The following is a 26,353-nucleotide window of genomic DNA, read 5'->3' on the forward strand; positions in this document are numbered from 1 at the left end:
ATGATGTGACAATTAAGAAAAAGTATATGTGAGTTTACAAGAAGTTTAATAAAAATGTGGATCATGAATACCAAATCAAAAATTATTTCTACCGTGCCATTGTTCTGATCTGGGATTGTTTGATCATTAAGAATTTCCTGAAAAACGCATTTGTTAGGTCTACAAATATTGCTAAAATACAGATCTGGACCTTCTAGCAGTCAAAGTGGAATCACCCTAGAATCAACAAGATGAGCCATAACAACTTCGACGAAATCTACGTGGGAATCCATTCAAGAGAAGTGCCAAAATTAATGACTTTTTTTTACAATGGCTTCATTATTTCGATTCTGACGATACCATCCACAGTCAATAACTTTGTTGTTGCCCGATAAAGCGTGAGCAACAGTATTAATCTGATTTCTAACCTACTTTGCAGGTGGTGGTATTGTTATAATCTGCACCTGGGGAGCAGGTTTTCCGCAAATATCGTACCATCTACAAAACGTTATCCAGCTAATAGCTACAACAAGAGCTAGTGATTTGTAACTTTCTGTAGTCTGATAATTAGAAGTTTCTACAGAATATGGATATATCAGACACGCTGTAAGACGGCCCCCCTGCCGGACTTGTCCGAAACTGGAGCGTGCGTTGGCGTTTGGCGGTCGGCGGCACGCACAGATGTGTCCTTGGCCGGGGTCAGGGCGGGGCCTGGCTGGAGAAGGAAAGGCTGTCAGAGGCGGACACGGGCCTGAGTACCTGGACGTGGGTATGAACGGCCGCTGACCCAGCCGGCACACGCTGGACGCCCAGCCCGGCTCTCTATAAAGGCGGGCCGCACGCCCCACTGGCCACAGTCGCTCAGCATCCGACGCCGACCGCACCTGCAGACATGAACGCCCTGGTGAGTGGGCCGCTGGACGCCGGGCTTTCCTCGCTACTGATCTTCGGCTAGGTCCCGAGTACTTTATTATTACTTCTGTGTCATCCGTCTTCACTGGGATCGCCACCGTCTCATTCCCTGTGACAAAGCGCCAACCTCTTCAGTTCGGTCTCCAGTCTCCCAATATCTGTCTTCCCATATGGTTTTCATCTTCTGCAGCTCCTTCTTGTTATTCCCTGACGTTTTAACACGTATCCTATTACCCTGTCTCTTCTTTTTGTCAATGTTTTCCACGTACTTCTCTCCTCACCAATTCTGTGGAGAACCTCGTCATTTTTATTAATTCATATACTTTTCAACATCGTTTTACAGCAGTTTATCTCAAGTGCGTCGATTCTCATCTTTTCCGATTTTCCCACAGTGCATGATCCATTTCTATGTAGTGTTGTTCTCCAAAAGTCATTTCTCAGAAATTTTTTCCTCCAGTGGAATGTTGGTCTGTCTAGTCAAATTTTTGTGCCCGACTCGGTTCGTCCGTCAAGTGTTACTTTGCTGCCAGGGTAGCAGTTGTCCTCCACTTCATGTACTTCGGGGTCACACATTTTGGAGTTAAGCGTATCAGAAACTTATTTCTAATACTCTTCATTAGTTTCGACTTTCTGCAGTGTACTCTCAGTCTAAAAAAAATGGCTCAAAGGACTAGGGGACTTAACATCTGAGGTCATGAGTCCCCTAGACTTAGAACTACTTAAACCTAACTAACCCAAGGACATCACACACATCCATGCTCGAGGCAGGATTCGAACCTGCGACCATAGCAGCAGCGCGGTTCCGGACTGAAGCGCCTTGAACCGCTCGGTCACAGCGGCCGGCTCTACTCTCAATCTATATTCTGTACTCAATGCACTATTTGTCCCTTTCAACAGATCCTGTAATTCTTCCGCACTTTCACTGAAATTATACTTGCGCTATTTAAAAGTTTACTGGAAACGTACACAATTTGCAAGGGCTGGATATAGCCATAAACAATTATCACTGCTAGACGTTTCGAAGAGGTTTTCTTCGGGTGGGAGGAGGGAGGGGAGGTTCGAATCCTGCCTCGGGCATGCATGTGTGTGATGTCCTTAGGTTAGTTGGGTTTAAGTAGTTCTAAGTTCTAGGGGACTAATGATCTCGGATGTTAAGTCCCATAGTGCTCAGAGCCATTTGAACCATTTGAAACATCAGAGTGCACCCGCATCCAACGTTCTTAATTAAGCGTTACATCTAATCTCCGCCGTTCCCCACAGGTTTTCACTCTATTGTTCTAGTAAAGCAGAAATTATTACCTGATCCCTTAACAAACATCCTACCACTTTTTATAGTTAGTGTTTTTACACATTCTTTTCCTCGTCGTCTCTGGGGAGACACTCCTTATTTCTTACTATTCCACTTAATTTCCGTCATCGTTCTGCATAACAGCATCTCAAATGCTTCGTCCTCCTCTTTTACCGTTATAAGCTTAGTCCACTCCGTGGTCCCTAGTTTTAATGCTAAGTGTAAGGCCAATCTTATTTCTGCTGAATACTTCCGTATTTATTTCCTATCAATTCATATTATGTGGTCAGTAGACTGTTTATTCTAATTAACGTGTCCTACAATTCATAATTTCCACAGAAGATAACAATTTCATCAGCGAATCTTATCACTGACATCCTTTCACTTTCAATTTCAACTTCCTTCTGAACCCTTCTGTTGTTAGATCATCGGTTCTTCGACGTACAGATTAAACTGTAGGGAAGAAAGACTGCATCCCAGATTGGCATCCTTTTTAATCACAGAATTTCTCTCTCGGTGTTCCATTATTGTTCGTTCCGTTTGGTGCGTGTACACGGTGTATATTACGCGGTTTTCCTTACGGCTTATATGTGCTGGTCTCAGAAATTGGAACATCTTACTCACTTTTTCACGTTGTCGAACGTTCTGATTAAGAGTTCTGAAAGGAATGGAATTATGCAAGATTTACGTAGTGACAATTTAATAACTTTGAAGCGGCTACATATTTAGCGCAAAAAGCGATTTCCACTGCATCAGTAACGAATTAACGGAAGTTCTGGAGGCATGATTAGATACATTAATAGTAAAGCGGCTAACGGAAAGAAAAATTATGCAGATTCAACTCTTGATCATGTCACAGATTTTCATTAGTCACTACAGATAAATTGCTTATACGCTGCGGTTAACCTCCTCCCACCACGATCCTTTCTTCTATTTTCACAGTATTCTAGGTGCAGCAAAGAATATTAGCTCGTTACAACTTTATTCCATAACCGGTTTCGATATCAAGTAACCATCACGTTGTTTCACGAATAGCAATAAGGTAGGAAAACATAGTTTACATAATGAAAATACGCTTATATACTGACCACTATAATGAAGAAAGAGCTCACAGTACTTACACTACGCCGGCCGGAGTAGCCGTGCGGTTCTAGGCGCTACAGCCTGGAACCGAGCGACCGCTACAGTCGCAGGTTCGAATCCTGCTTCGGGCATGGATGTGTGTGATGTCCTTAGGTTAGTTAGGTTTAACTAGTTCTAAGTTCTAGGCGACTGATGACCTCAGACGTTAAGTCGCATAGTGCTCAGAGCCATGAACCACTTTCACTACTTTCAGTTTTTCGAGTGCGTCTCAAATTCATGATGTACTGTTGCAGACCACAGCTGTGGTGCCCAGATTGATGTCTTTGACTTCCGGAAGGCATTCGATACAGCTCCGCACTGAGGTTTAGTGAATAATATACGAGCTTACCGAACGTTTGACCAGATTTGTGACCGAATTCAGTACTTTTATAGCAGACCGAACGGAACACGCCATACATAATGGAACAAAATCTGCTACTGCAAAGGTAATTTCGGTAATACCCAAGGGAGATGATATAGGAACTTCATTGCTTACAGTTTCTGTTAGTGGTCTACTGGAAGCGTTGGAGGCAGTTGCCTGCAGGAAAGGAAGGTTGCAACACCGGAAGACTGTACGAATGCACGAGGACCTGCAGAGGACCGATAATTGATGCAGGGCCTGGCAGTTGATCACGAAAGTAACTAAATGTAGTGTATTGGACACGTATAGCCGAGGCAATAGACTTCTGTTCGATCACACTTGTAGGCGTCGAACGACTGGAAACCAGTTAAATACCTAAAGTGGAATGACCACATAAAACTGTAAGAAAATCAGATGTCAGTGTGAGGTTTGCTGCCTGCCCACAGGTGGTCCTCTCGCTGGCCGTGGCGGCCGCGCTCGCCGAGCCCAGGCCGGGCTACCTGGGCGCCACCACGTACGCGGCGGGGCTGGGCATCCACGCCGCCCCGCTGACGCTGCCCGCCGCCTCCGTGCTGGCGCCCGCCGTGTCCTCGCAGTTCCACGCGCAGGACGAGCTCGGCCAGTACCACTACGGCTACAGCGGCGGCCCCTCCGCCAAGGAGGAGATCCGCACCGCCGACGGCTCCGTCGCGGGTGCCTACTCCTACGTGGACGCCCACGGCATCGTGCAGAGCGCCCACTACGTGTCCGACCCCGTCAACGGCTTCCGCGTCGCCGCCACTAACCTCCCGGTCGGTCCCGCCGCTCCCGCCCCCGCCGTCGTGGCAGCCGCCCCCGCCCCTGCCGTCGCCGTGGCCGCCGCGCCCGCCGTCGTCGCCGACACCCCCGAAGTCGCCGCCGCCAAGGCCGCCCACTTCAACGCCCACCTGGCCGCCAAGGCCGCCGTCCTCGGCCGCAAGAAGCGCAGCCCCGGCTTCCTGAGCGCAGCCGCCCCCGCCGCCGTGCTGTCCACCCCCGCCGCCACCGCCCTCGCCGCCCCAGTGGCCTACGCCGCCCCCGCCGTGGCCGTCGCTCCCGCCCGCAGCTTCGCCTACTCCGCCGTCGCCGCTCACGGTGCGCAGGTGGTCCCCGCCGGTCCCGTGGCCGCCTACGCCGCCGCCGCCCCCGTCGTGGCCGCCGCCCCTGCGGCGCACGTGGTCGCCGCCGCCCCCGCCGCCGTCGCCTACTCCGCTCCCGCGCCTGTCGCCTACTCCGCACCCGCCGCCGCGGCCGTCCTGCCAGTGGCCGCCTCCAGCCAGTACCGCGTCCAGGACGAACTCGGCCAGTACACCTACGGCTACGCCGACGGAAACTCCGCCAAGACTGAGAGCCGCGCTGCTGACGGCTCCACTGTCGGCGGCTACTCCTACGTAGACGGCAACGGCCTGGTGCAGAGTGTCAAGTACCACGCCGATAGCCTGGGCTTCAGGGTCGCCGCCACCAACCTGCCCGTCGGACCTGCCTAAGTTGAACATCACATCTGCTCCCTCCCTGGAAATGTTTACCACATGCATACACACACACACACACGTAACATATACCTGTATGGCAAGCACAAATGTCGGGATGGATACCTGTTGCTACACTGCTGCTTCCTAGTCTCAGCACGTGATGGGACGCACCTTGTAACACAGGTTGCTTCCACTTTCGGACACAGACAGGCCTTGGCGCCGGATGACGACTGAGCGAGTGCCCCTGCTGGGCTGGAGCCGTCCTCAGCCCCCCCTGCTGAGGGCGGGTAGTGCCAGAGCAGAGTCCACTGTCCACTCTTCCTCCACTCGTACCTATCTTCCCTTAATTTAATGTATAGAACACTGTAAATCTTCATTTGTGTAAATATGCAATAATATATTATTATTGGTACATATTTGCACTGAAAATACTGTCTGTTTTATACTATGTGAAATAAATGTTTTTAGAATCAACCTTTTGCTTTGTTTTCTTGATCCTCTATAATACACAGCATCACATCAAATCATCTTAAAATCGTATGCCTTTCTTTCTTTCGCTTACGCCATAGTCCCGCAACGATCGCAGGGTCGGCGTGGTACAACAGATTTGGCAGTGTTAGTATTAGGGGTGGCCGGATGCCCTTCCTGCCGCCACCCCGTACCCCCCAGGATGGAATCAGAGTACCCCAACTGTCTGCGTCGAGTGTAAATCGTGAAAGAGTGCGGACGTGTTTCAAATGTCTGCGACGCGTGTAACTGAGGCGCAACGTGGGGACCAGCCCGGTATTCACCTAGCGGGATGTGGAAAAGCGCCTAAAAACCACAGCCAGGCTGGCCGGCACACCGGCCCTCGTCGTTAATCCGTCAGGCGGATTCGATCCGGGGCCCGCGCGCCTAGCCGAGTCCAGGAACAGCGCGTTAGCGCGTTCGGCAACCCTGGTGGGTCTTAAAGTCGTATGCCTAACCTAGCATAAAAGAACATTTTTTTTGCAAAACAGTTGATGCAGTTTATTAAAAGTTTTTGATGTTTTATTCACAAACTAGGTTGGAACAGGCCTTGCCATTATTTGGTAGAATCTCCTTACAATATATAAACAAGAACACACAATATTTACTAAGAGAAAGGAGAAAAGACATAATGCAATACGAAAATCATTAAAGCCACTGAGCATTTACTTTTAAATTATTTGTGATGAATACTACATTACAATTTAGAAAAGGAACGCCTGTATAAATTTCCTTTATTTTCGTCTGTGATTACAAAACTTTTGGTTCAAAAATGGTTCAAATGGCTCTAAGCACAATGCGACTTAACATCTGAGGTCACCAGTCCCCTAGACTTAGAACTACTTAAACCTAACTAACCTAAGGACATCACACACATCCATGTCCGAGGCAGGATTCGAACCTGCGACCGTAGCAGCCGTGGGGTTCCGGACTGAAGCGCCTAGAACCTCTCGGAAAAAGTATAAGGACTTTCTGGATCAGTCTTATTCGCAGTTGTGTCGTAGTCTGTGTAATCCGGATGACTTACCACTGTCCTAATAAGTGCAAGTATGATTAACAAATGGATATGTATTACATATCAAAACAAGCACATTTACATTGAGTCATAAATGTGTACCATGCATATGGCGTGCCTTTGTCTTATTGGAGGGCAGCAGGTTTAGGGCTCTACACTTTTTTTTTTTTTTTTTTTTTTACAGGCGACGCATTGGATCTCGAATTGTCATTGTACAGGTTGGCTATAATTAAACTCCTGCTGCTTGACCCAGAGTAGATGGGTACGGCGAATTAGGAATGAAACACAAACATCAGTGTGAATTACTTCTGGAGGTAGCCGACATCTATAAGGAGCAAGAGTGATGCAGCTCTTCGCGAGAATCGAGGATTAGGAAAAGGTCCTATACCCACAATGGGGTTGAGTAACATAATTCGGAAGTTCGAATGAACTGGTGACTTTGGAATTGCTCCAACAAGTGGCCGATGGCCAATTCTGCCACAAATTGTTGAAGAAGTTACTGTTGCCATGGCTGAGAGTGCTGACGCAATGTGCAATTTTCAAGCAGTACACAAGCTAGAATGAGATTTTCACTCTGCAGCGGAGTGTGCGCTGATATGAAACATCCTGGCGGATTATAACTGTGTGCCGGACCGAGACTCGCACTCAGGACCTTTGCCTTTCGCGGGTAAGTGCGAAAGGCAAAGGTCCCGAGTTCGAGTCTCGGTCCGGCTCCCAGTTTTAATCTTCCAGGGAGTTTCAGTACACAAGCTGTGTCACTACTGCTGTTCCGTGGTGCACCGTTTTTCAGGCAGCATTAGTGCAATCTCTGTGCGCCCCCGGTAGTTTAGTGGTCAGCGCGACAGTTCCCGGTTGGGTCGGAGATTTTTATCCGCTCAGGGACTGGGTGTTGTGTTGCCCTGCTCACCATCATTTCATCCCCATCGACGAGCAAGTCGCCGAAGTGGCCTCACATCGAAAGACTTGCACCCGGCTAACGGTCTACCCGACGGGTGGCCCTAGTCACATGACATTTATATTTTTTTAGTGCAATCTCTAGTGCGGTTCCAGGCTGTCGTGGATGCAGATGGTCGTGACACTGAGCAACGTTTGCAACGTGAAACGTAAACACAGTAAGCGGTTAAGGGGCTCCGGAAAGCCTCAAAATCATTAAAAGTTCAATTTTTACTTTTTTTGCGTTTTCTGAATCTGCAGACTTTTACCTTTTAATAGATATATAATTTATTCAATTCCGAAGACTACAACTGTTTTTAAATTTTTTTTGAAATGTGTTCTACATGGGCGTGACCCACTGTGGCGCTGTTAAACTGCTGTCAAATGGTGTTATTATTAACGTCCGTGTTCATCAGGTACATTTTAGTGATGTGAGATAAAGTATGTGTTGTGGCTAACCTGTGATTGTTCAATATATATATCGCTGGTGTGATTGTCGATTGTTTCATGTTTATTTACTCTGTCGTTATCTCGAAAATAATCGTAATTAATTCTGTTTCTTGAGTCTCTGTTTTGTTGAAGTATAATAATGAGTAAAAGTAAAGTTATTAGAAATCCTCTGAAGGCTTTTAAGAAAAGGAGAAATGTTGGAAAGCCAAAGGTATGTGTTATTACTGTAAACAATAAAGACGATAACCAAGTGAGTGAACCTAACCTCTCAAGTACACCTGCCCATAGCAGTCAAAGTGGGAAAGAAAATACTTCACAGAAGAAGCTTGGTTCAATGAGTGAAAACTATGAATGTTTTATGGGCGAATCGGATGTGAATGAAATATTTGATATGTCGGTTCTCAAAGGAATTTTTTCAAACTGTGTAAGATGTATTCATTGTAGTGAAGTTGGTCTGGAACTCTCCATAATAAAGCACGTAGGACTTGCTAGTGAAATACAACTGAAATGTGATAAGTGTTCATACATGACCACCTTTTGGAACAGTGTTGCAGTAACTGCAACTGAAGAAAATGGTAGCAAAATCTACGAACACAACAACGAGCGATGCTTGCCTTAGACAAGGAACGCCTTCGGGCTGCAGACAGGGCTGTAAAGAGTCTAGAAATACAAGCAAGAGTAAAGAGGAGGAGGAACAAGAGGAAGCTGGAGGAGGAGTTTGCAGAGGATGAAGATAATCCATCCTATGGACCTGGAATGCACTAAAAAGTTAATCCAATCTTTGTCGCTCGATTCCCAAAACTTTTATTTTCTCATACTAATTACATGTTTCCTAAGGATCTTCCAACCATATTTGTTTAAAACTTTCAGTAAATGCTACACAGTACCTTCTGCATAATTTAACACAGCCTTTTTCCAAAAAACTGTATATTTTTGAATATACAAATAAAAAATTGCAAAAAAATGTTGTGAATTTTCATTACAATTGAAAAAAAATCATCTTTAATAACTGAACTAAAATTTTGTAAAATCCCTGTGTTAAGTTGTAGCCCATATTCCAATAAATAATCTGTAAAAAGTTCAATTTCCTACCTCAAATACTTTGTGAGGAAAGATGTAATTTATAAGCGTTATTTTAACATTGCAAGTATAGGGCGTTCCGGAGCCTGTTAATAAACGTTACCCTCTCGCGTGGAAATTAAAATGTGTTTTTTTCTATGCTTTTTTCGTTATTTTTCTTCGGCGTGTCCTCACAAATATTTCCTCAAAGTTTCATTGTCCTACGTTGACTCACTTTTCATGGGGACCCTCTCAAGTAGCGAACGTTTCACTAAAACCAGCCTGTATGCGGGTTGTAGCATTACAGTCGGTACATCAGCTACATTCTCTTCATGTGATACTACAATCTTCGTGTACGTTTTTTAAGAAGAGGAAACGTGTTGAAACATTGTCAATAAATTTTTACATGCTTCAAATTAAATCCCTTATAAAGATCATATGTGACACAATCTTAAACAATTGTTTGGGCTGTAAAAACTGTTAACCATGTGTCTTATAAAAACTAATGAAGAAATTTTAGAATCTGATACGATAGGGAGCTGCTTGGGTCGTAGAAAGGTACTGCGATCATAAAATAAAGTATACTAGAACACTAGTTGATTAAAAAATTAAAACTTTTCCAATGAAAAAGTACGCAGTTAAATACAACACTTGGAATGCATGAGAGTAAGATGATAAGTAGAAAACAACTACGGTCACACCACGATGGAGGACCAAGATGAAATAATCAAGTAATTCAAGTATTAAGCAGTTGCGAACAAATTATTAATCACCCTACGGCGTTGCTCATTAACAGATAGTCCAAGAACATCAGCTAACTATATTTAGCAATAGCACTAACGGCTTAAGGCCCAATAACAAACGTCTTCCACAATTAAGACAAAACACATTTGTGCCATTTCTCTGGCGCTTTGCGTGTCCGGCACTGTCGATAGCCACTTGTACTTCTGTTTCCGTCTGGTTCGGCCTGCGCAGGCGCTGAGGCGGCTGCTGCCCTCTGGAGCGTTTCTCGCCGGGGGGGGGGGGGGGGGGGGGGGGCGCTCGCCTCGGCAGTTGGATTCGCACCGAGCTGGTGGTATTTTGCCTTCCGCCCCGGCGCGGAGGTGTGGTCTCGTTGGCGGGTCTCGTTCATTTGGCCGTTGGGCGGTGTGGCGTGTTGGTGACGTGCTGTAGTGGACAACTGATGGATCCCCGCACGCGATCGCTCGAGGTTCTCCGCCTCTGAAAAGGGTGCCACGATATCGCTTGGGTTTCCGCACCCAGGAGTTGTAAGGACAGCAGGGCAGGCTTTCTGTGTGTTTGCTCTGTCCGGTCTGCGTGGCGGGGTTCGTTTCACCTTACTTCAGCTGTTGTTTATATTTTCTGCGTGATTCCGTTTTAGCCGGAGTCTGGGTGTCGAGTTTTCTGCTGGTGTGTACCCGGTCGTCGCCCCTGCTTTCCCACCCGGGAGGCAGCCGTATCTGTTGGTGGGAATTATGTGGCAGCGTGTTTTGCGCGCCCCGATTCTGAGTTGAAATTACTGTGGTCAGGCTGTCTCGGTTGCTGGAGTGTGTGTTATTGGTTTTCTGGCTTGCTGGGGACTGCGTGCGCAGCGATGTGGCAGCAGTTTGATATTTTTATGTGTGCTTGTTAAGTTTCTAGCAATCGCTTTTGCTTTTAGTCTTGTGCTTACTTATTTTTATTTAAATTTGTGGGCATCGTCATTTGGCTGTTCTTTTATCTTTATTTATTTGTAGTTTCAGTTAAGCCTAAGACGATGTCCAAGGTGCTAGCAATTGATTTTAGCCTCGTGTGTACTTAATCCTATTTAAATTCTTGGGCATTGGCATTTGCTTGTTCTTTTACTCTTATTTATTTGTTGTGCCAGTTAGCCCTAAGATGATGTCAGACCTTGGTATCTGTCAACCTTATTTTGGCTACTAGCGCTCAGGTGCAATATTGCCGGACCTATCCCGGATTTGTCATTAATTGAGAGCCTTTTATACTGTATTTTTAGTAGTAGGTTTGGCAAGTGCACTTGCATATGGTATTTATTGTGTTTCCTCCCCCCCCCCCCTCCCCTCCCCCCTTCTTCCTCCTTCGTGTAAACAGATTTTGGCAAGATTGCTAGGTGGCCTGTGTTATTACCTATGTAAGTTTGCCCGCTGCTGTAGTCGTAACATGTTTTGACCGTCAAGCGGCCCATGTTGGCGAGAGTTTGAATGTGTTTTGCGCTGTTGATGTTGGGCTTTGCCGTACATATATTTAGTCATGTACGTGTTGTTGTGTTAAGGATTTTAGGGCACTTTTAATTGAGATACCTGTTGGAAATTTTATCACTCTTTTAAAGAAGGTATAGGAAGGAGTAACTTCAACTGAAAATTTAGTTGTAAATTATACATTTGTGCTTCACATTTAAAAATTTAACTGTATTAGGTGAAAGTATGTAGTTTAATGTACAATGCACAATGATTATTTGTTAATGTATCAAATTGTAGACAGTTTTGAAGTTTCTCTGTTTACCTTTGGTTTATAACATTTTTATTGTAAGCAGCTTGATTTGTTTGTGTCACTGTAATTTGTAAGCCACAGTGTAATTTAGTACAATTAATTAATTGTTTTGGGGAAATACACCTTGAATTGTATCTCCCCTTTTCATTAACCGAATCCCATCCAAATCATCCGCTCAACATTGTTCGAAAAAGACTAATACATCGTTTTAGACTGAATCTGGCGTCCAGTCGATGGTACAGATGGCGAATACTGTCCTGGGATACATCTGCTCGACCTCTTCACTTAGTTCTTTAAAAGTTGTTGGTTGATGAGCTGCACGAGTAGCTTCTCGTCCCGTAAGATCGCACACGTGTTCGATTAGCGAAAAGTCTAGATCGTGCTGGTCAGGAAAGTTGCTGCACGTCTTTTAGAGCCGATTGAATTTCACAGGCAGTGTGTGGACGAACATTATCCTGTTGTAAAGACAAATCACCTTCGTGTTGCAGAACAGCAAACGAACGAGAGTCACAGCATTCTGCACGTACCAAGCGCTGGTTATCGGCCCCTCCACAAACACCAAAGGTGAACAAGAGTTGTAGCTTATCGTACCCCAGACCTTAAGGCCTGGGGTGTGGCCAGTATGTCTTGGACGAGTGCACTCAACGAGGCGGCGCTCACCATGTCTATGTCGTACAAACAAACGACCACCAGTTGCGTGCAGGCAGGATCTGCTTTCATCGCTGAAGCTGACAGCGCGCCGTTCAATCTGTAAGGTGGCAGAACAAATGAAGGTCAGATTCACACCTTACATGAGAGCTTCATATATCACAATGGCAAGGTGAATATGACATCTAACTTAATTTGGTAGTAATGAGCAAATTTGCCTGTCAGTATGAAATGCAAAAAGGGATGACACTCAATTGACGGTAATTAACACGCCATTCCTATAATGCATGTTTGAGTGGAAGGTGAAACAAGCAGCAAGAGGCGTTTTAGTTTGGAATTCAGAGGGACGAGGGCAGAGGCAAGGCTGCGCTATAGGGGGTAACACCATCTGAGGGAGGACAGGAAAGAGAGCTTTTAGAAATCTGCCTTTCAGAATTACAAATGGATACGAAACAAGACCAGTGACGCGTTTTCGATCAAGTGTCCAGCAAGTGGTACATATGTGAGAAAGACAATGTATGCATTTAAGCATCTGGAATGGGCACAAAACATTCGATTGGCAGAAACGCGCTGGGTAGGAGAAAAGAGACAATTTAATGGTAGGGACCTAGCGATTGGTAGAGAGAGTTTCCATAAAATAAGAGGAACGCTCCTATTGGTCGAAAAAAGCCGAGACGTGAAGAACGAAAGAACCCAGGTGGGGAGACAGTTCGGCTATGAGTAAGACAAGACGGAAATTTCCGGGGGCTCTTCTCTGAACTGGCGTCAACTGCAGAACAGAGTGCATAACGCTCTGTACGACGCAGAGGAGTAATTTGTGCGAACACTGCGTTCACAGCGGCTGATATCCAGATAGAAATTAGCTGTAGCATCGTTTAGCTCCAACTTTGCGAGAACTGAGAGGGCATTATAATATACACGCTGCTCCAACCATGCGCGTGTATATCGCCACATTCTAAGACCAAGGATGAGTACATGTTGTCTCGCATAATGAGAAACATAGACAAAGTTTCTGCTGGAAAATTCAGCAATGGTGTAATAAGTTTTATAGGAATTTCAGCGGAAGAGAGTGGCCTAGCAGACGACAGCTCATCACAGCTTAAGGTAAATACCGCGTGCAGAGGTGTAAACTTGTTGGTTCACCAGCTTGCGTCCACCGGTAAAATCGAGCGACCTTGGGTAATCTTTTGCTCAATTTTTCACATAACTAACCATCCACCATAGAGTTGATTGTCATCCTAAAAATAGTACCGAACTTTGAACCGGAATCGGACGATTTTCGTAGTACTGACCAACATCATAATGTAAGTGTAGGAACAATTTTGTAAAGAAACTTCTAGTTAAACTTTAATATTGTCGTGTTTAGGATAATTTAACCTTCTGAGAGTTAATATTTAATCTTGTTGAGTTTAGGATTATTTCACTTTTTGATGTTGACGAGATGAGTTATCCTGACAACTGCTTTTTGTTGTCACATTGAAAACTGTGTAAAAGCGTGTATTTTTGTGCTAATATTGCGACATCAAACATGTCATTCATACTTACACAATTGTCTTCAATCGTAGAATAAGTAAACCACAAATATTGCACGTTACACATCTTCCAAGTGATCTTCTAATGGCACCAGTCTGCACATCGATGCTGCGGCGAGAGAGGAAAACGGCTAGAGGCGTGCGTGCCCATAGTCTCACTGCTAATAACCAGTTCGCTACAGTTCGTGCTGGTAGGTGGTTCGTGCTTATCTGTGTTGTGGTAGAGCTACGACCTGCCACTGCTCCCCTTACAATATGATGACACTGGTGGGCACTGTGCTTCGCGGACATCCAGAACCTCGTCTATGGGTGTGAGAAGGTTCGCGTGCCCACTGACACCAGCATCGTTGTACAACTGACGCAACACTTCTAACTTGTGTGGCAATCCTCAGAAAGGACCATCCCGCCATTCGGAAGGCTACGATTTGACCTCTTTCAGACTCGCTCAGAGGGCTGAAGGAAGCACAAGTACATATCCATTGGCATGGTTGCCTACTTGCTTCACACGTTTGTTCCACAAGAAGCCTTCTGGCTGTAAGCATTCCTTACTAAAGGGTAGACACAGATGGTGCTCTGGTGGTCATGGCACTACGTTATCTGTTGGCGGACGACAATGAAATCATTATCAATATATCTACTATCCTCCACGGGGCATATGGCGTCATCGTATCAAAATATACATCGTGTTTGTAGATGTAATACTTTTTTCAAGCAGTGTAATTAAAGCATTAATAAATTGGAGTATAAGTGGTTAACAAAGAAATACAGGTCAAGAACAAGCAATTAATTATTTTTAGCAACTGTATAAACCGCTTAAGACCCAACGAAAAATATCTATCATTGCGAAGCCGTTTCAATTTTGCGTAGAACTTTAACCAAGGAACGCGACGCCTTTGCCATCAATATCACTTTACATCAACACTGGCCAAACTTCAGTGGGAAGAATTACGCATTTACGACAAATACAGAGAAACATAATTGAAGGCTGGCGGCCATGCAACAAGCTTTACAATAGGTGAAGGTGCTGCAGGATTCACAAAAATAGTATTTGTTATGGCGCAATGACCGAGCAAATCATCGGGTTTAACTTATAATAAAGATCGCCTCTAGAAGGTTTCTCTTAATTTACAGTTGCATTAAATCATATACAACTGAAATATAAAACACCAACGAAAGGCAGCGGGTAATTTCGAAGATTACAGGACAATAAACAGTGGTAATAATCGAGCAAAGGAGAGAGAGAGAGAGAGAGAGAGAGGGGGGGGGGGGAGAGAGAGAGAGAGAGAGAGAGAGAGAGAGAGAGAGAGTTGCTGATGTATTTAGGAAGTATAAGTACTACCATGTAATTTGTTTTGGATACTTTTGAGCACAGTCACGATTACTGCTCTCGGACTACATCGTGACTATTAACCTGTCTGTCTATAGGACTTAAATTATTCCCATATGTTTACAACAGACTCGTTTCTAAAACAGTCTTTCATTATTTTAACCTAGCGAAAGACTTCTCTGTACTAGCTGAGTCACTAAATTTTCCGCTTTTCTTTCGCATATATATATATATATATATATATATATATATATATATATATGTGTGTGTGTGTGTGTGTGTGTGTGTGTGTGTGTTCTTATTTTTAATAATTCCAGAGGTATCAAGGAGACCACAAGGCCATCGAATTTGTGTGCTTTTTTTGTATTTATGGTACGTCTGGAGGACAGCATTGTATGATAGTGAAAAATTGACTGTGGGAAAACCGGAACAGAGGAGAATCGAAGCATTTGAGTTGTGGTGGTACAGTCGAATGTTGAAAATTGGATGCACTGATAAGGTAAGGAATGAGGAGGTTTTGCACAGAATCGGAGAGGAAGGAATATGTGGAAAACACTTATAAGGAGAAGGGACAGGATGATAGTACATATGTTAAGACATGAGCATATGACAGATTGCGTGAAGCGTAAAATAAAAAACGACAGAAAAAATTATTTTGAATCTTCATTACCGATCTATTACAGAGGCTCGATAATTAGGAATATTTGTTTGTAACGGAAACTGGATTTTTGTGTGCAATATATGATAATAAATAAGAAGACGTGCATTTTACGTAAAAATACTTATTAAGTGTGTTAATTAGCATTTATTTGATGAATTTTATGTTTAAATATTGAATGAAAAAAATAAAAGACAGAAACGAGAGTCGGCCTAGCGATTATCAATATCAATTCGACACTCCACAGAAACAATTATTAGTAATAACTGTTGTTGTTGTTGTGCTCTTCAGTCCTGAGACTGGTTTGATGCAGCTCTCCATGCTACTCTATCCTGTGCAAGCTTCTTCATCTCCCAGTACCTACCGGAACCCACATCCTTCTGAATCTGCTTAGTGTATTCATCTCTTGGCCTCCCTCTACGATTTTTACCCTCCACGCTGCCCTCCAATGCTAAATTGGTGATCCCTTGATGCCTCAGAACATGTCCTACCAACCGATCCCTTCCTCTAGTCAAGTTGTGCCACAAACTTCTCTTCTCCCCAATCCTATTCAGTACCTCCTCATTAGTTACATGATCTACCCACCTTATCTTCAGCATTCTTCTGTAGCACCACATTTCGAAAGCTTCTATTCTCTTCTTGTCCAAACTATTTATCGTCCATGTTTCACTTCCATACATGGCTACACTCCATACAAATACTTTCAGAAACGACTTCCTGACACTTAAACCTATACTCGATGTTAACAAATTTCTCTTCTTCAGAAACGCTTTCCTTTGCCATTGCCAGTCTACATTTTATATCATCTCTACTTCGACCATAATCAGTTATTTTGCTCCCCAAATAGCAAAACTCGTTTACTACTTTAAGTGTCTCATTTCCTAATCTAATTCCCTCAGCATCACCCGACTTAATTCGACTACATTCCATTATTCTCGTTTTGCTGTTGTTGATGTTCATCTTATATCCTCCTTTCAAGACACTGACCATTCCGTTCAACTGCTCTTCCAAGTCCTTTGCTATCTCTGACAGAATTACAATGTCATCTGCGAACCTCAAAGTTTTTATTTCTTCTCCATGGATTTTAATACCTACTCCGAATGTTTCTTTTGTTTCCTTTACTGGCAGGGGTAACATACAGGGAGCGAAAGGCTATTTACAATTTGTACAGAAAGCAGATGGCAGTTATAAGAGTCGAGGGGCATGAAAGGGACGCAGTGGTTGGAAGGGAGTAAGACAGGGGTGTAGCCTCTCCCCGATGTTATTCAATCTGTATATTGAGCAAGCAGTAAAGGAATAACCCTGTACTACAGTTAAAATGAACTAAACAGTATTCCAGAATTCGCCTGCAAATGGATGCCAGCATTAGTTGGCTGATTGAGAAGTTGATGTCATATGCAGCATGCTCCACCTCTGGTCTAAGGTCTTAGGAGAGCGCTGGTGACCACTTTTCTGGCTGCTCGCAGGTGGTCCTGTCCTGGTGGTGGCGGCCACTCTGCCAGAGTGCAGGCTGGGCTACCTGGGAGGCACGACGTACCCTGCTGGCCCGGACGTCTCCACCGCTCCTCTGACGTTGGCCACCTCCATGCTGGTGCCTGCGGTATCCTCGCAGTTCTACGGCAACAGCGGAGGAGGAGGTCCGCACCATCTACGGCTCCGTCGGTAATGGCTTCTCCCACCTCGACGCGAACGGAGTCATGCAGAACGCCCACTCTCTCTCCAACCCCGGTCAACGGCTCACCGCGCCCCCGATACTAAGCTGCCTGTTGGACCTACTTAAGATAAACATGGCATCCGCTACATGGAAATTCTTAACAAATCACACACAAAAGCGCGCAACACACACAAACACACACACACACACACAAACACACACACAAACACTCACAGGGTGAGTCGCCCAACGTTACCGCTGGATATATTTCGTAAACCACATCAAATACTGACGAATCGATTCCACAAACCATAAAAAAATGCACGGAAGTATGTTTTTTAACACAAAGCTACGTTTTTTTTAAATGGTACCCCGTTAGTTTTGTTAGCACATCTGAACATTTAAACAAATACGTAATCAGTGCCGTTTGTTGCATTGTAAAATGTTAATTACATCCGGAGATATTGTAACCTAAAGTTGACGCTTGAGTACCACTCCTCCGCTGTTCGATCGTGTGTATCGAAGAGCACCGAATTACGTAGGGATCCAAAGGGAAAGGTGATGGACCTTAGATACAGAAGAGACTGGAACAGCACCTTACATCCACATGCTAACACCTTTTTATTGATCGTTTTCGAAATGCACAATGGACATGAATGGATGCGGATGATCAGACAGGATGCGTGCGTACGTGTCAATTGTTAGAGTCGTATCTAGACGTATCAAGGATCCCATATCGCGCCAACTGCACTCGCCCCACATCATTACAGAGCCTTCTCCAGCTTGAACGGCCCCTGCTGATATGTAGGTTCTGTTGATTCATGAGTTTGTCTCTATGTCCGTAGATGTCTATTCCCTCGATACAATTTGAAATAAGACTCGTACGGCCAGGAAAAAAGTTTCCAGGCATCAACAGTCCAATGTTGGTGTTGACGGGTCCAGGCGAGGCGTAAAGCTTTGTGTCGTGCAGTCATCAAGGGTACACGAGTGGCTCTTCGGCTCCGAAAGCCCATTATGTTGAATGGTTCGCACGCTGACACTTGTTGATGGCCCAGCATTGAAATCTGCAGCGATTTGCGGACGGGCTGCACTTCTGTCACGTTGAACGATTCTCTTCAGTGGTCGTTGGGCCCATTCTTTCAGGATCTTTTTCCAGTCGCAGCGATGTCGAAGATTTGATGTTTTACCGGATTTCTGATATTCACTGTGCACTTGTGAAATGGTCGCCCGGTAAAATCTCCATTCGCCGATACATCGGAGATGCTGTGCCCGTCGCTAGTGATGAGGATGATGATGATGACAATGTTGGTATGTGGGACTCTCAACATCGTGGTCATGAGCGCCCGTACAAGTTCCCAATATTTCCAGTTCCAATCTCGCCACTTCCCGAATGATGATGAGATGATGAGGACAACACAAACATCCAGTCCCCGGCCGGAGAAAACCCCGACCCGGCCGGGAATCGAACCCGGGATCTCGTGCTCCAGAGGTAGCAGCGCTAGCCACTATACCAGGAGCTGTGGGCACCATAGCTCGTGCGCCGACTATTAACACCACGTTAAAACTCACTTGAATCGTGATAACCTGCCATTGTAGCAGTAGTAACCGATCTAATAAGTGCGCCAGACATTTGTTGTCTTATATAGGCGTTGTCGATCGCAGCTCCGTATTCTGCCTGTTTACATATCTTTGTAATTGAATATGCATGCCCACACGAGTTTCTTTGGCGCTTCAGTGTATATCACTGAATGACACAGAGATCAGGAGATATGATGTCATAAACTCTGAGATGCGTGAGAAACTGCCGCATCATGCATAACGTTTAAATTTATTACTTTTTTGCTACTAACTCTATTCGCAACATATTTCGCTGACGGTGTCTACATATGCCGCCGAATGTACCTATGCAAATTTATCATTGTACAGTATACAGTCAAGAGATATGATGTCCTAAACACTGAGATACGTGAAAAACTGCCGAATCACTCATGAAGTTAGCTGCAACAAGCAGAAGACGTGCTTTGTTGGTGCCGCACAGTTTTGCGATTTTGACCGAGATAAATTCACGCCGCACTCTTCTTTTCCGGAACGCCATTGTAGAAGTGTGCATAGAATCAGCTAGTGAAAAAGCTGTGTAATACTCACGTTAACGTATATACAAAACCCGACTTTGGAATTTTCCTTTGTGTGACACCACAAGATCGTCTGCCGATTTCAGTTTCTAGATTCGCATATTTTAGTGTTCGTGTCGCTTCTACGTTATCTTTCATTGATTGTATCAATAGTCGTTTGGATTGTGATGTATTGTGGAATATCGAACATTCGCGATGAGCTCGTACTATTATCGTCAACTCAAGGCTTAAACTTAATTATGTGCTCATTTAAAATTATTGAGAACACGAGGTCTGTCCTTGCTCAAAACAATCGTTTCTGATTTCATTGTACAATTAGGTGAGAAATAGGCTATTTTGAGAATTTTAGGACGCTTACGAAACTATATTTTCGTAACTCACCGGAACAAATGTTTTGCATGCGTGATTTATTTTGTAGCAAATCAGTGTTTGTGGTTCACAGTTCACTCAAAGAATTCATCACTCCTGAATTTCATTGTATATCAACAGTAATAAACCTGCGTTTTTGTGAATTTTCGGAAGCTACAATTGTCATTCGTATAATCTAAGACCAATCTGTAGTAAATCGGCGTTTGTGATTCAGTTACTGTGCATATTTTCTAACATATTCTGTTACATCTAGTTCCCATTAAAGAGGTGTAGCCTTACATATTGCCTGTATTTATCGTAAATTAACTCCGTTTTCAAGTTTTCTAACACCTATAATTAACATCAGAAGGTTCCAGGACTAGTAATTTTTACCACAGGTTATTGTGTTGTCTTAATAGAAATCTCGTTTTGTGTATTTCCTTCAATTCTTATAAGGAATTAGCAGATTTTCAGCTCATCAGATTAAAAGATAGTCAGCGGACTTAATTTAAAGTTATTTGTTCACTGCCTTGTAATATATTTCACCAGCTAAAATGCAGCCCTTTTGTGAACGCTGTTCTCGAACACAGGGTGAGTTGGTTGACTTTCAGAAGCAGCTGGAAATCGATCTGACTATTATCAAACGATTGACAGCTACTGCGAATCGATCCGTTTTGAAGAACTCTCAAGGGTCGTGTACCTGTGATAGCTGTGCCAGAGCTACCTCAAGAACTGTCTTCTCCTATGAGTGCTGCCTCCTCTGCAGAAAGTACAGGATCTGTCATTACTCGTCCGTCTGACTGCTAGTGGCATGTCAATGGTGGATATAGTCATCGTGTAGAGGGTGGACGGGAACTAGGGAGGACTCAGGGTGTTGTACCGATCCGCCTAACCAACAAGTTTGAGGTGCTGTCTTTCACCGACAATTAAACTGAGCCAGTGGGACTCACTTCACCTGTTTTGCGGAAATTTGTTTTGTCCGATGTCAGGAGGAGGCAAACGTGAGAGCGTAGAGGTCTATTAATCGTCGGCAGTTCATACGTGCAGCGAATGATGGTATCCCTTAGGGAAATGGCAGCAAGGGACAGGAAAGGACATAAGGTGCACTCAGTGTGTATGCCTGGGAGCCTCATTCGACATGTTGAGGAGGCTATTCTAGTAGCCATTGAGGAAACAATGTGCAACCAATTACAGAATGTGGCGCACGTTGAATCAAATGATATACATCTACGTATTTCCCCGGTGATGGTTCTGTTAGAAACTTCTATGGTTTTGGTGATGAGGAATGGCGCCATTCCTTGCTCGCTCTCTTCGTTTCCGGTTGGTGGAAGTGAACCCAGGTTTCGTTCCCAGTAATGATTCTTGCAAGGAAGCCGTCACTTCCTCGTTCAAAGCGTCGAAGAAGTTCTTCACAAGCATCAACACGTCGTTCTCTCATTTTGGGAGTCAGCTGCCGTGGCACCCATTTTGCAGACACTTTGTGAAACTGGAGCACATCATGCAGAATGTGGTGCTCTGACCCATGACTAATCTATAAACATGCTGCAGTATCATTCAATATCACTCGGCGGTTTTCCTTCACTATGGCTTCAACTGCTGCAATGTTCTGTGGAGTCACAACTCGTTGTGCCTGATCTGGACGAGGAGCATCTTCCACTGAAGTCACACCATTTCCAAACTTCCTACTCCTTTCGTAGACTTGCTGCTGTGACAAACATGCATCACCTTACTGAATCTTCATTCGTCGATGAATTTCAATAGGTTTCACACCTTCACTACGCAAAAACCGAATAACAGAATGCTGTTCTTCCCTGGTGCAAGTCGCAAGTGGGTCGGCCATCTTTATACTGATACTGCGACGGTATGTGTGCATCTGCACTGTGCTGATACCTACAGGCTATTCTGCACACTGTTTGTAGCACGCTTCCCAACTCACAGGATAACGGTGAGAAATTTCTATTTGTTATTACAAATTTAAGATTTTCATTTCACTCACCCTCGTAAAAAGAGGAAGGAAGATATATATGTTCTGTAAACTAGATAAGAAAATCTGTACTGTCCTATCTTAACGAGGATCTCGAAACTTTCAACACAGGGTAAGAACTTGTGGAAAAGCTGTGGCTCAAGTTTAAAAGAATAGTTGACCATACACTGGATAGACAGAAACCCAGTAGAACTGTTCATTATGGGAGGGAACCTCCATGGTGTACAGTCAGTGTGAAGAAGCTTCTAAAGGAAGAGATTACTGCATAACAGGTGTAAAACGAAGCGTGGGGCTGTAGATAGAGAGATGCTGAATAAAACGCGTTTGGCTGTCAAGAGATCAATGTTTGATGCCTTCAGTGACTACCGTAGCAGAATATTGTCAAGTGATCTTTCACAGAACCCAAATAAATTCTGGTGTATGTAAAGTCTGTCAGTGACACCAAAGTTAGTGTTGAGTCCCTAGCGAATGAGACAGGAACTGAAATTAAGGGTAGCAAAGCAAAACCTGAAATGCTTATCTCCGTTTTCAAATGTTCGTTTACCCAGGATAATTACCCCAATTTAATCCTCGTACTACTGAAAAGATGAATGAAAGAAATATTAGTGTCAGTGTGTTGAGAAACAGCTGAAATCGTTAAAACTGAACACAATTCAAGGGCTCGATGGAATCCCTATCAGATTCTATACTAAATTTGTGGCTGAGTTAGCCTCTCTTCTAACTGTAAGCTGTTGTAGATTCATCGAACAACAAACCATGCCCGGTAGTGGGAAGAAAGCACAGGTAACGTCCGTCCACAAGACGAGTAGTAGAAGTAATTCACAAAACTAGTGTCCAATATCCTTGACATCGATTTGTTGTAGAAATCTTAGGAAATATTCTGGGCTCAAACATAATTAGGTATCTTGAACAGAATGACCTTCTAAATGCCAACCAGCATGGATTTCGAAAACATCAATTATGTGAAGCCCAACTCGCACTTTTCTCACAAGACATACTGACAACTTGGATCACGGCAATCAGGTACACGAAGTATTTCTTGATTTCTGTTTCGTGTGTCTAAAAAGCGTTTGTGTAAAAGTGCCTATGGCAACGCCTGTTCATAGCTCTATAGACGGCTAACGTTTGCGTTTCGCAGTTGAAAGCTGCCGAAAGGGCTGCCAGGTTTCAGGGATTTTTTTAAGCTGAATCGACTGTAGGAGTGTCTTAATAGTAAGAAATAAATGTATTACAACTTCTACATCCACGTCTATACTGTATATACCATGCATGGCAGAGGGTACATCCCACAGTACCAGTTACATTTGACTCAGTACCCCAGCTGCACTAATTGTCAAAAGTACGATCACATGAGGTATCAAGTGAAATTTGTGACTGGATGGAGGACTTTTTGATAGGGAGGACGCAATATGATATCTTGGATGAAAAGTCATCGTCAGATGTAGAAGTAACTTCGGGTGTGCCACAGGGAAGTGTGTTGGGAACTTTCGTTGCATATTAATGGCCTTGCAGACGTATTAATTGTAAAATCCGGATTTTTGCAGATGATGCAGTTATCTATAATGAAGTATTATCTGAAAGAATCTGCATAAATATCCAGTCAGATCTTGATAAAATTTCAAATTGGTGCAGAGACTGGGAACTTGCTCTAAATGTAAGGAAATGTAAAATTTTTCACCCAGCAACATAAAAAAACGTAGTGCCTGTAACTATAATATTAGTGAGTCACTGATGGCCAACTCACACAAATACCTGGGTGAAACACTTTGTAGGGATATGAAGTGGTATGATCACATAGGTTCAGTCGTGGGTAAAGCAGTTGGTAGACTTTGTTTTATCCGTACTGTTGAGTGGTACTTAAGTAAATAAATTAGTGAAATCAAAGTGAAGTAGAAATTAGAATATAAATGACAAACTTGGTTTAGTTTAGAGTTGCATACTGGCAAACAGCGGGCAGAACAGCAGATCTGAAGAGACAATGACCGTGAAGTCAGCAAGTTCCACATAAGCGGACGCTGTCGATTCAGCCGTCAAGGCATCGCCCGACCAGCTCACGTGTTTCTCAGTTGTCGCATGTGAGCAAAGGCCCTCACCTACATTCCAAGAGCCAATGACCGACGTTAAGAAGACTCTTCGAGAAGCTTTTCAACGTGACAGAAGAGGCAATGACCGGCTCACGTGTTTCTCAGTTGTCACATGTGATCAAAGGCCCTCGCCTACATTCCAAGAGCCAATGACCGACGTTAAGAAGATTCTTCGAGTAGCTTCTCAACGTGACAGATGAGGCAATGACCATGAAGTCGTTCACCTCCAGTGAACTGAAGTAATAAATACGCGAGATGCAGTGGGCCCGACGAGACGAAGGAAGAAGAGAAGAGTAGCAGTAGTTTTCAGTCAGTTTCGGTGCTGAAGACCGTCATGCAAGAAGAGACTGCATCATGCACAGACGCACCAAGTCCGCCGCTGTAACGGAATAGCAAGCAGCAGCCTCGGCGCCAGAAGACAGAAGCTATAGGGTATTTGAAGTCTAATTTTTACGTACCCGGGTGACTCGTGAGGACGGGAAGGAAACGGCCTCACATCAGCAGTCACCTGTGAGCTGGGATGAAGATCTGACAGCGGAAGACTGGCAAGCGGGAGTCCGTTGTTCGAGTCCGGGACACTGGCCTTCCCCTGCCGCGCCGCTCCGCTGGTCGACGCACAACACACGCGGACGCTAATAGAAGAGAAACACTGGTACGCCACATCCAAGGTATCACCATCCGATGCACGACTTCGCTCGCAATAATTAAACGGGCCACCTCGCGCTGCGCGTCTATAGTCAGCTGGGCGAGACGGCGACACGAGATACACACTGCCACTCGTAGTCAGACGCCGCCGCTGCCACAGCAGAAGACTTTGCAAACGACACAGCTGCCGCTCTCCGAGCCAGAACATCGAGTAAGGAAACAGTTGTACAAATCTTCAATAAAAGTTATCTTATGTAAAAATGCTGTTTCATTCTACCTCATACGCGAGCCAAGGAAGAACCCACCCGGCCCACATGTTGTTAAGAGAGAAAAATTAATTTATTTAGTATTTTCACCCTGACATAATGCTTTAGAATGCTCATCTTGACAATTGACTAGCACCAAAAGAGAAAACCCAGTTACATTTAGTGAAAGAACTGTTACAGTACTCTACTGCGTAAGTGCAGTGTGGATTGCTTACAAATCATCTGCGTGAGGGTCCAGTACTAGACAGGACCAACAAGTGATTAATGAACGTATACAGAGAAGCGCAGCACGAATGGTCACAGTTTTAGTTAATCCAGGGAGAGTGTCACAGAGATACTGAAGGAATTGTTCTGGAAAACTCTTGGAGATAGACGTAAACTATCCCGAGAAAGTCTATTAACGAAGTTTCATAAACCGGCTTTATATGATGACTCTAGGAAAATACTACAATCCCCTACGTATCGTTGATATAGGGATAGCGAGGATAAGATTGGAATAATTACTGCACACACAGAGGAATTCAAACAATAATTTTTCTGGCGCTCCATATGTGAATGGAACAGGTAAAAACCATAATAACAGGTACCTCACGGTGGTTTGGAGAGTACAGATATAGATGTAGAAGTTTTAATACATGTATTTATTACTTCTAAGACGCTCTTACAGTCGAGTCAATTTAAGGAAATCCCTGAAACTTAGCAGCACTTTTGCGGCTTTCAACTGCGAAGCGCAATCGGCTGTAGGCGAAAACGACAGCTATCTACATCCACACCATACTCCGAAAGCCACATAATGGTGTGCGTCGGAAGGTGCTTTCGGTGCCACTATCTGATCCCCCCCAACCCCGTTCCACTCGCGAATAGTACGTGGGAAGAATGATTGTCGTTAAACCTCTGTATTGGCTGTAATTTCTTGAATGTTCTCCTCGTGGTCAATAAGCGAGATATATGTGGGGGGAAGTGATATGTTGTCGACTCCTCCTGAAAAGTGCTGTCCCGAAATTTAAATAGTAAATGTCTCCGTGATGCACAACGCCTCTCTTGTAACGTCTGCCAGTGGAGTTTGTTTAGCATCTCCGTAACGCTCTCTCGCCAGCTAAACGAAACGCGCCGCTCTTCGTTGGATCTTCTCTGTCTCGTCTATCAGTCCTACCTGATAGGGATCCCAGATAGATGAACAATACTCAAGAATCGGGCGAAAAAGCGCCTTATAAGACCCTTATTTCGTGGATGAGTTACATTTCGTGAAGGTTCATCCGATGAACATGAGTCTGCTATCTACTATTCCCACTATCTGTTTCATGTTGTCATTCCGCTTAAGGTCGGTCTGGATAGTTACCCCTAGATATTTTACGGGAGACGCTGTCTCCAGCTGTTTGTCATCAATAGTGTAGCTAAACTATAGAACTATGAACAGGCGTTGCCAGAGAAACGTTTACAAAATCGCGTTGTAGACACACGTAACAGCT

General features: G+C 44.3%; 1 protein-coding gene across 3 annotated transcripts; it reads left to right on the plus strand.

Annotated features, from left to right (window-relative positions):
• The first annotated feature begins 729 nt into the window (after nucleotides 1-729).
• Nucleotides 730-26,353, plus strand: LOC124605602 (cuticle protein 19.8-like). 3 transcript variants are annotated; one of them, XR_006978662.1, is made up of 4 exons: nucleotides 730-883; nucleotides 4,109-5,231; nucleotides 12,929-12,930; nucleotides 26,339-26,353. XR_006978662.1 is itself a non-coding variant. In XM_047137395.1 (2 exons), the coding sequence occupies exons 1-2, from the start codon at nucleotides 872-874 to the stop codon at nucleotides 5,165-5,167; spliced, it is 1,071 nt and encodes a 356-aa protein (XP_046993351.1). In that variant the 5' UTR covers nucleotides 731-871; the 3' UTR covers nucleotides 5,168-5,626. The 3 variants fall into 3 exon arrangements, 1 of the variants encoding a protein (XP_046993351.1); XR_006978663.1 differs by lacking the exons at nucleotides 12,929-12,930; nucleotides 26,339-26,353 and adding an exon at nucleotides 17,620-17,652; XM_047137395.1 differs by lacking the exons at nucleotides 12,929-12,930; nucleotides 26,339-26,353 and having other exon boundaries at nucleotides 731-883; nucleotides 4,109-5,626.

This window comes from Schistocerca americana, chromosome 3 (genome assembly GCF_021461395.2).
Source record: "Schistocerca americana isolate TAMUIC-IGC-003095 chromosome 3, iqSchAmer2.1, whole genome shotgun sequence".
NCBI classification, from domain to species: domain Eukaryota; kingdom Metazoa; phylum Arthropoda; class Insecta; order Orthoptera; family Acrididae; genus Schistocerca; species Schistocerca americana.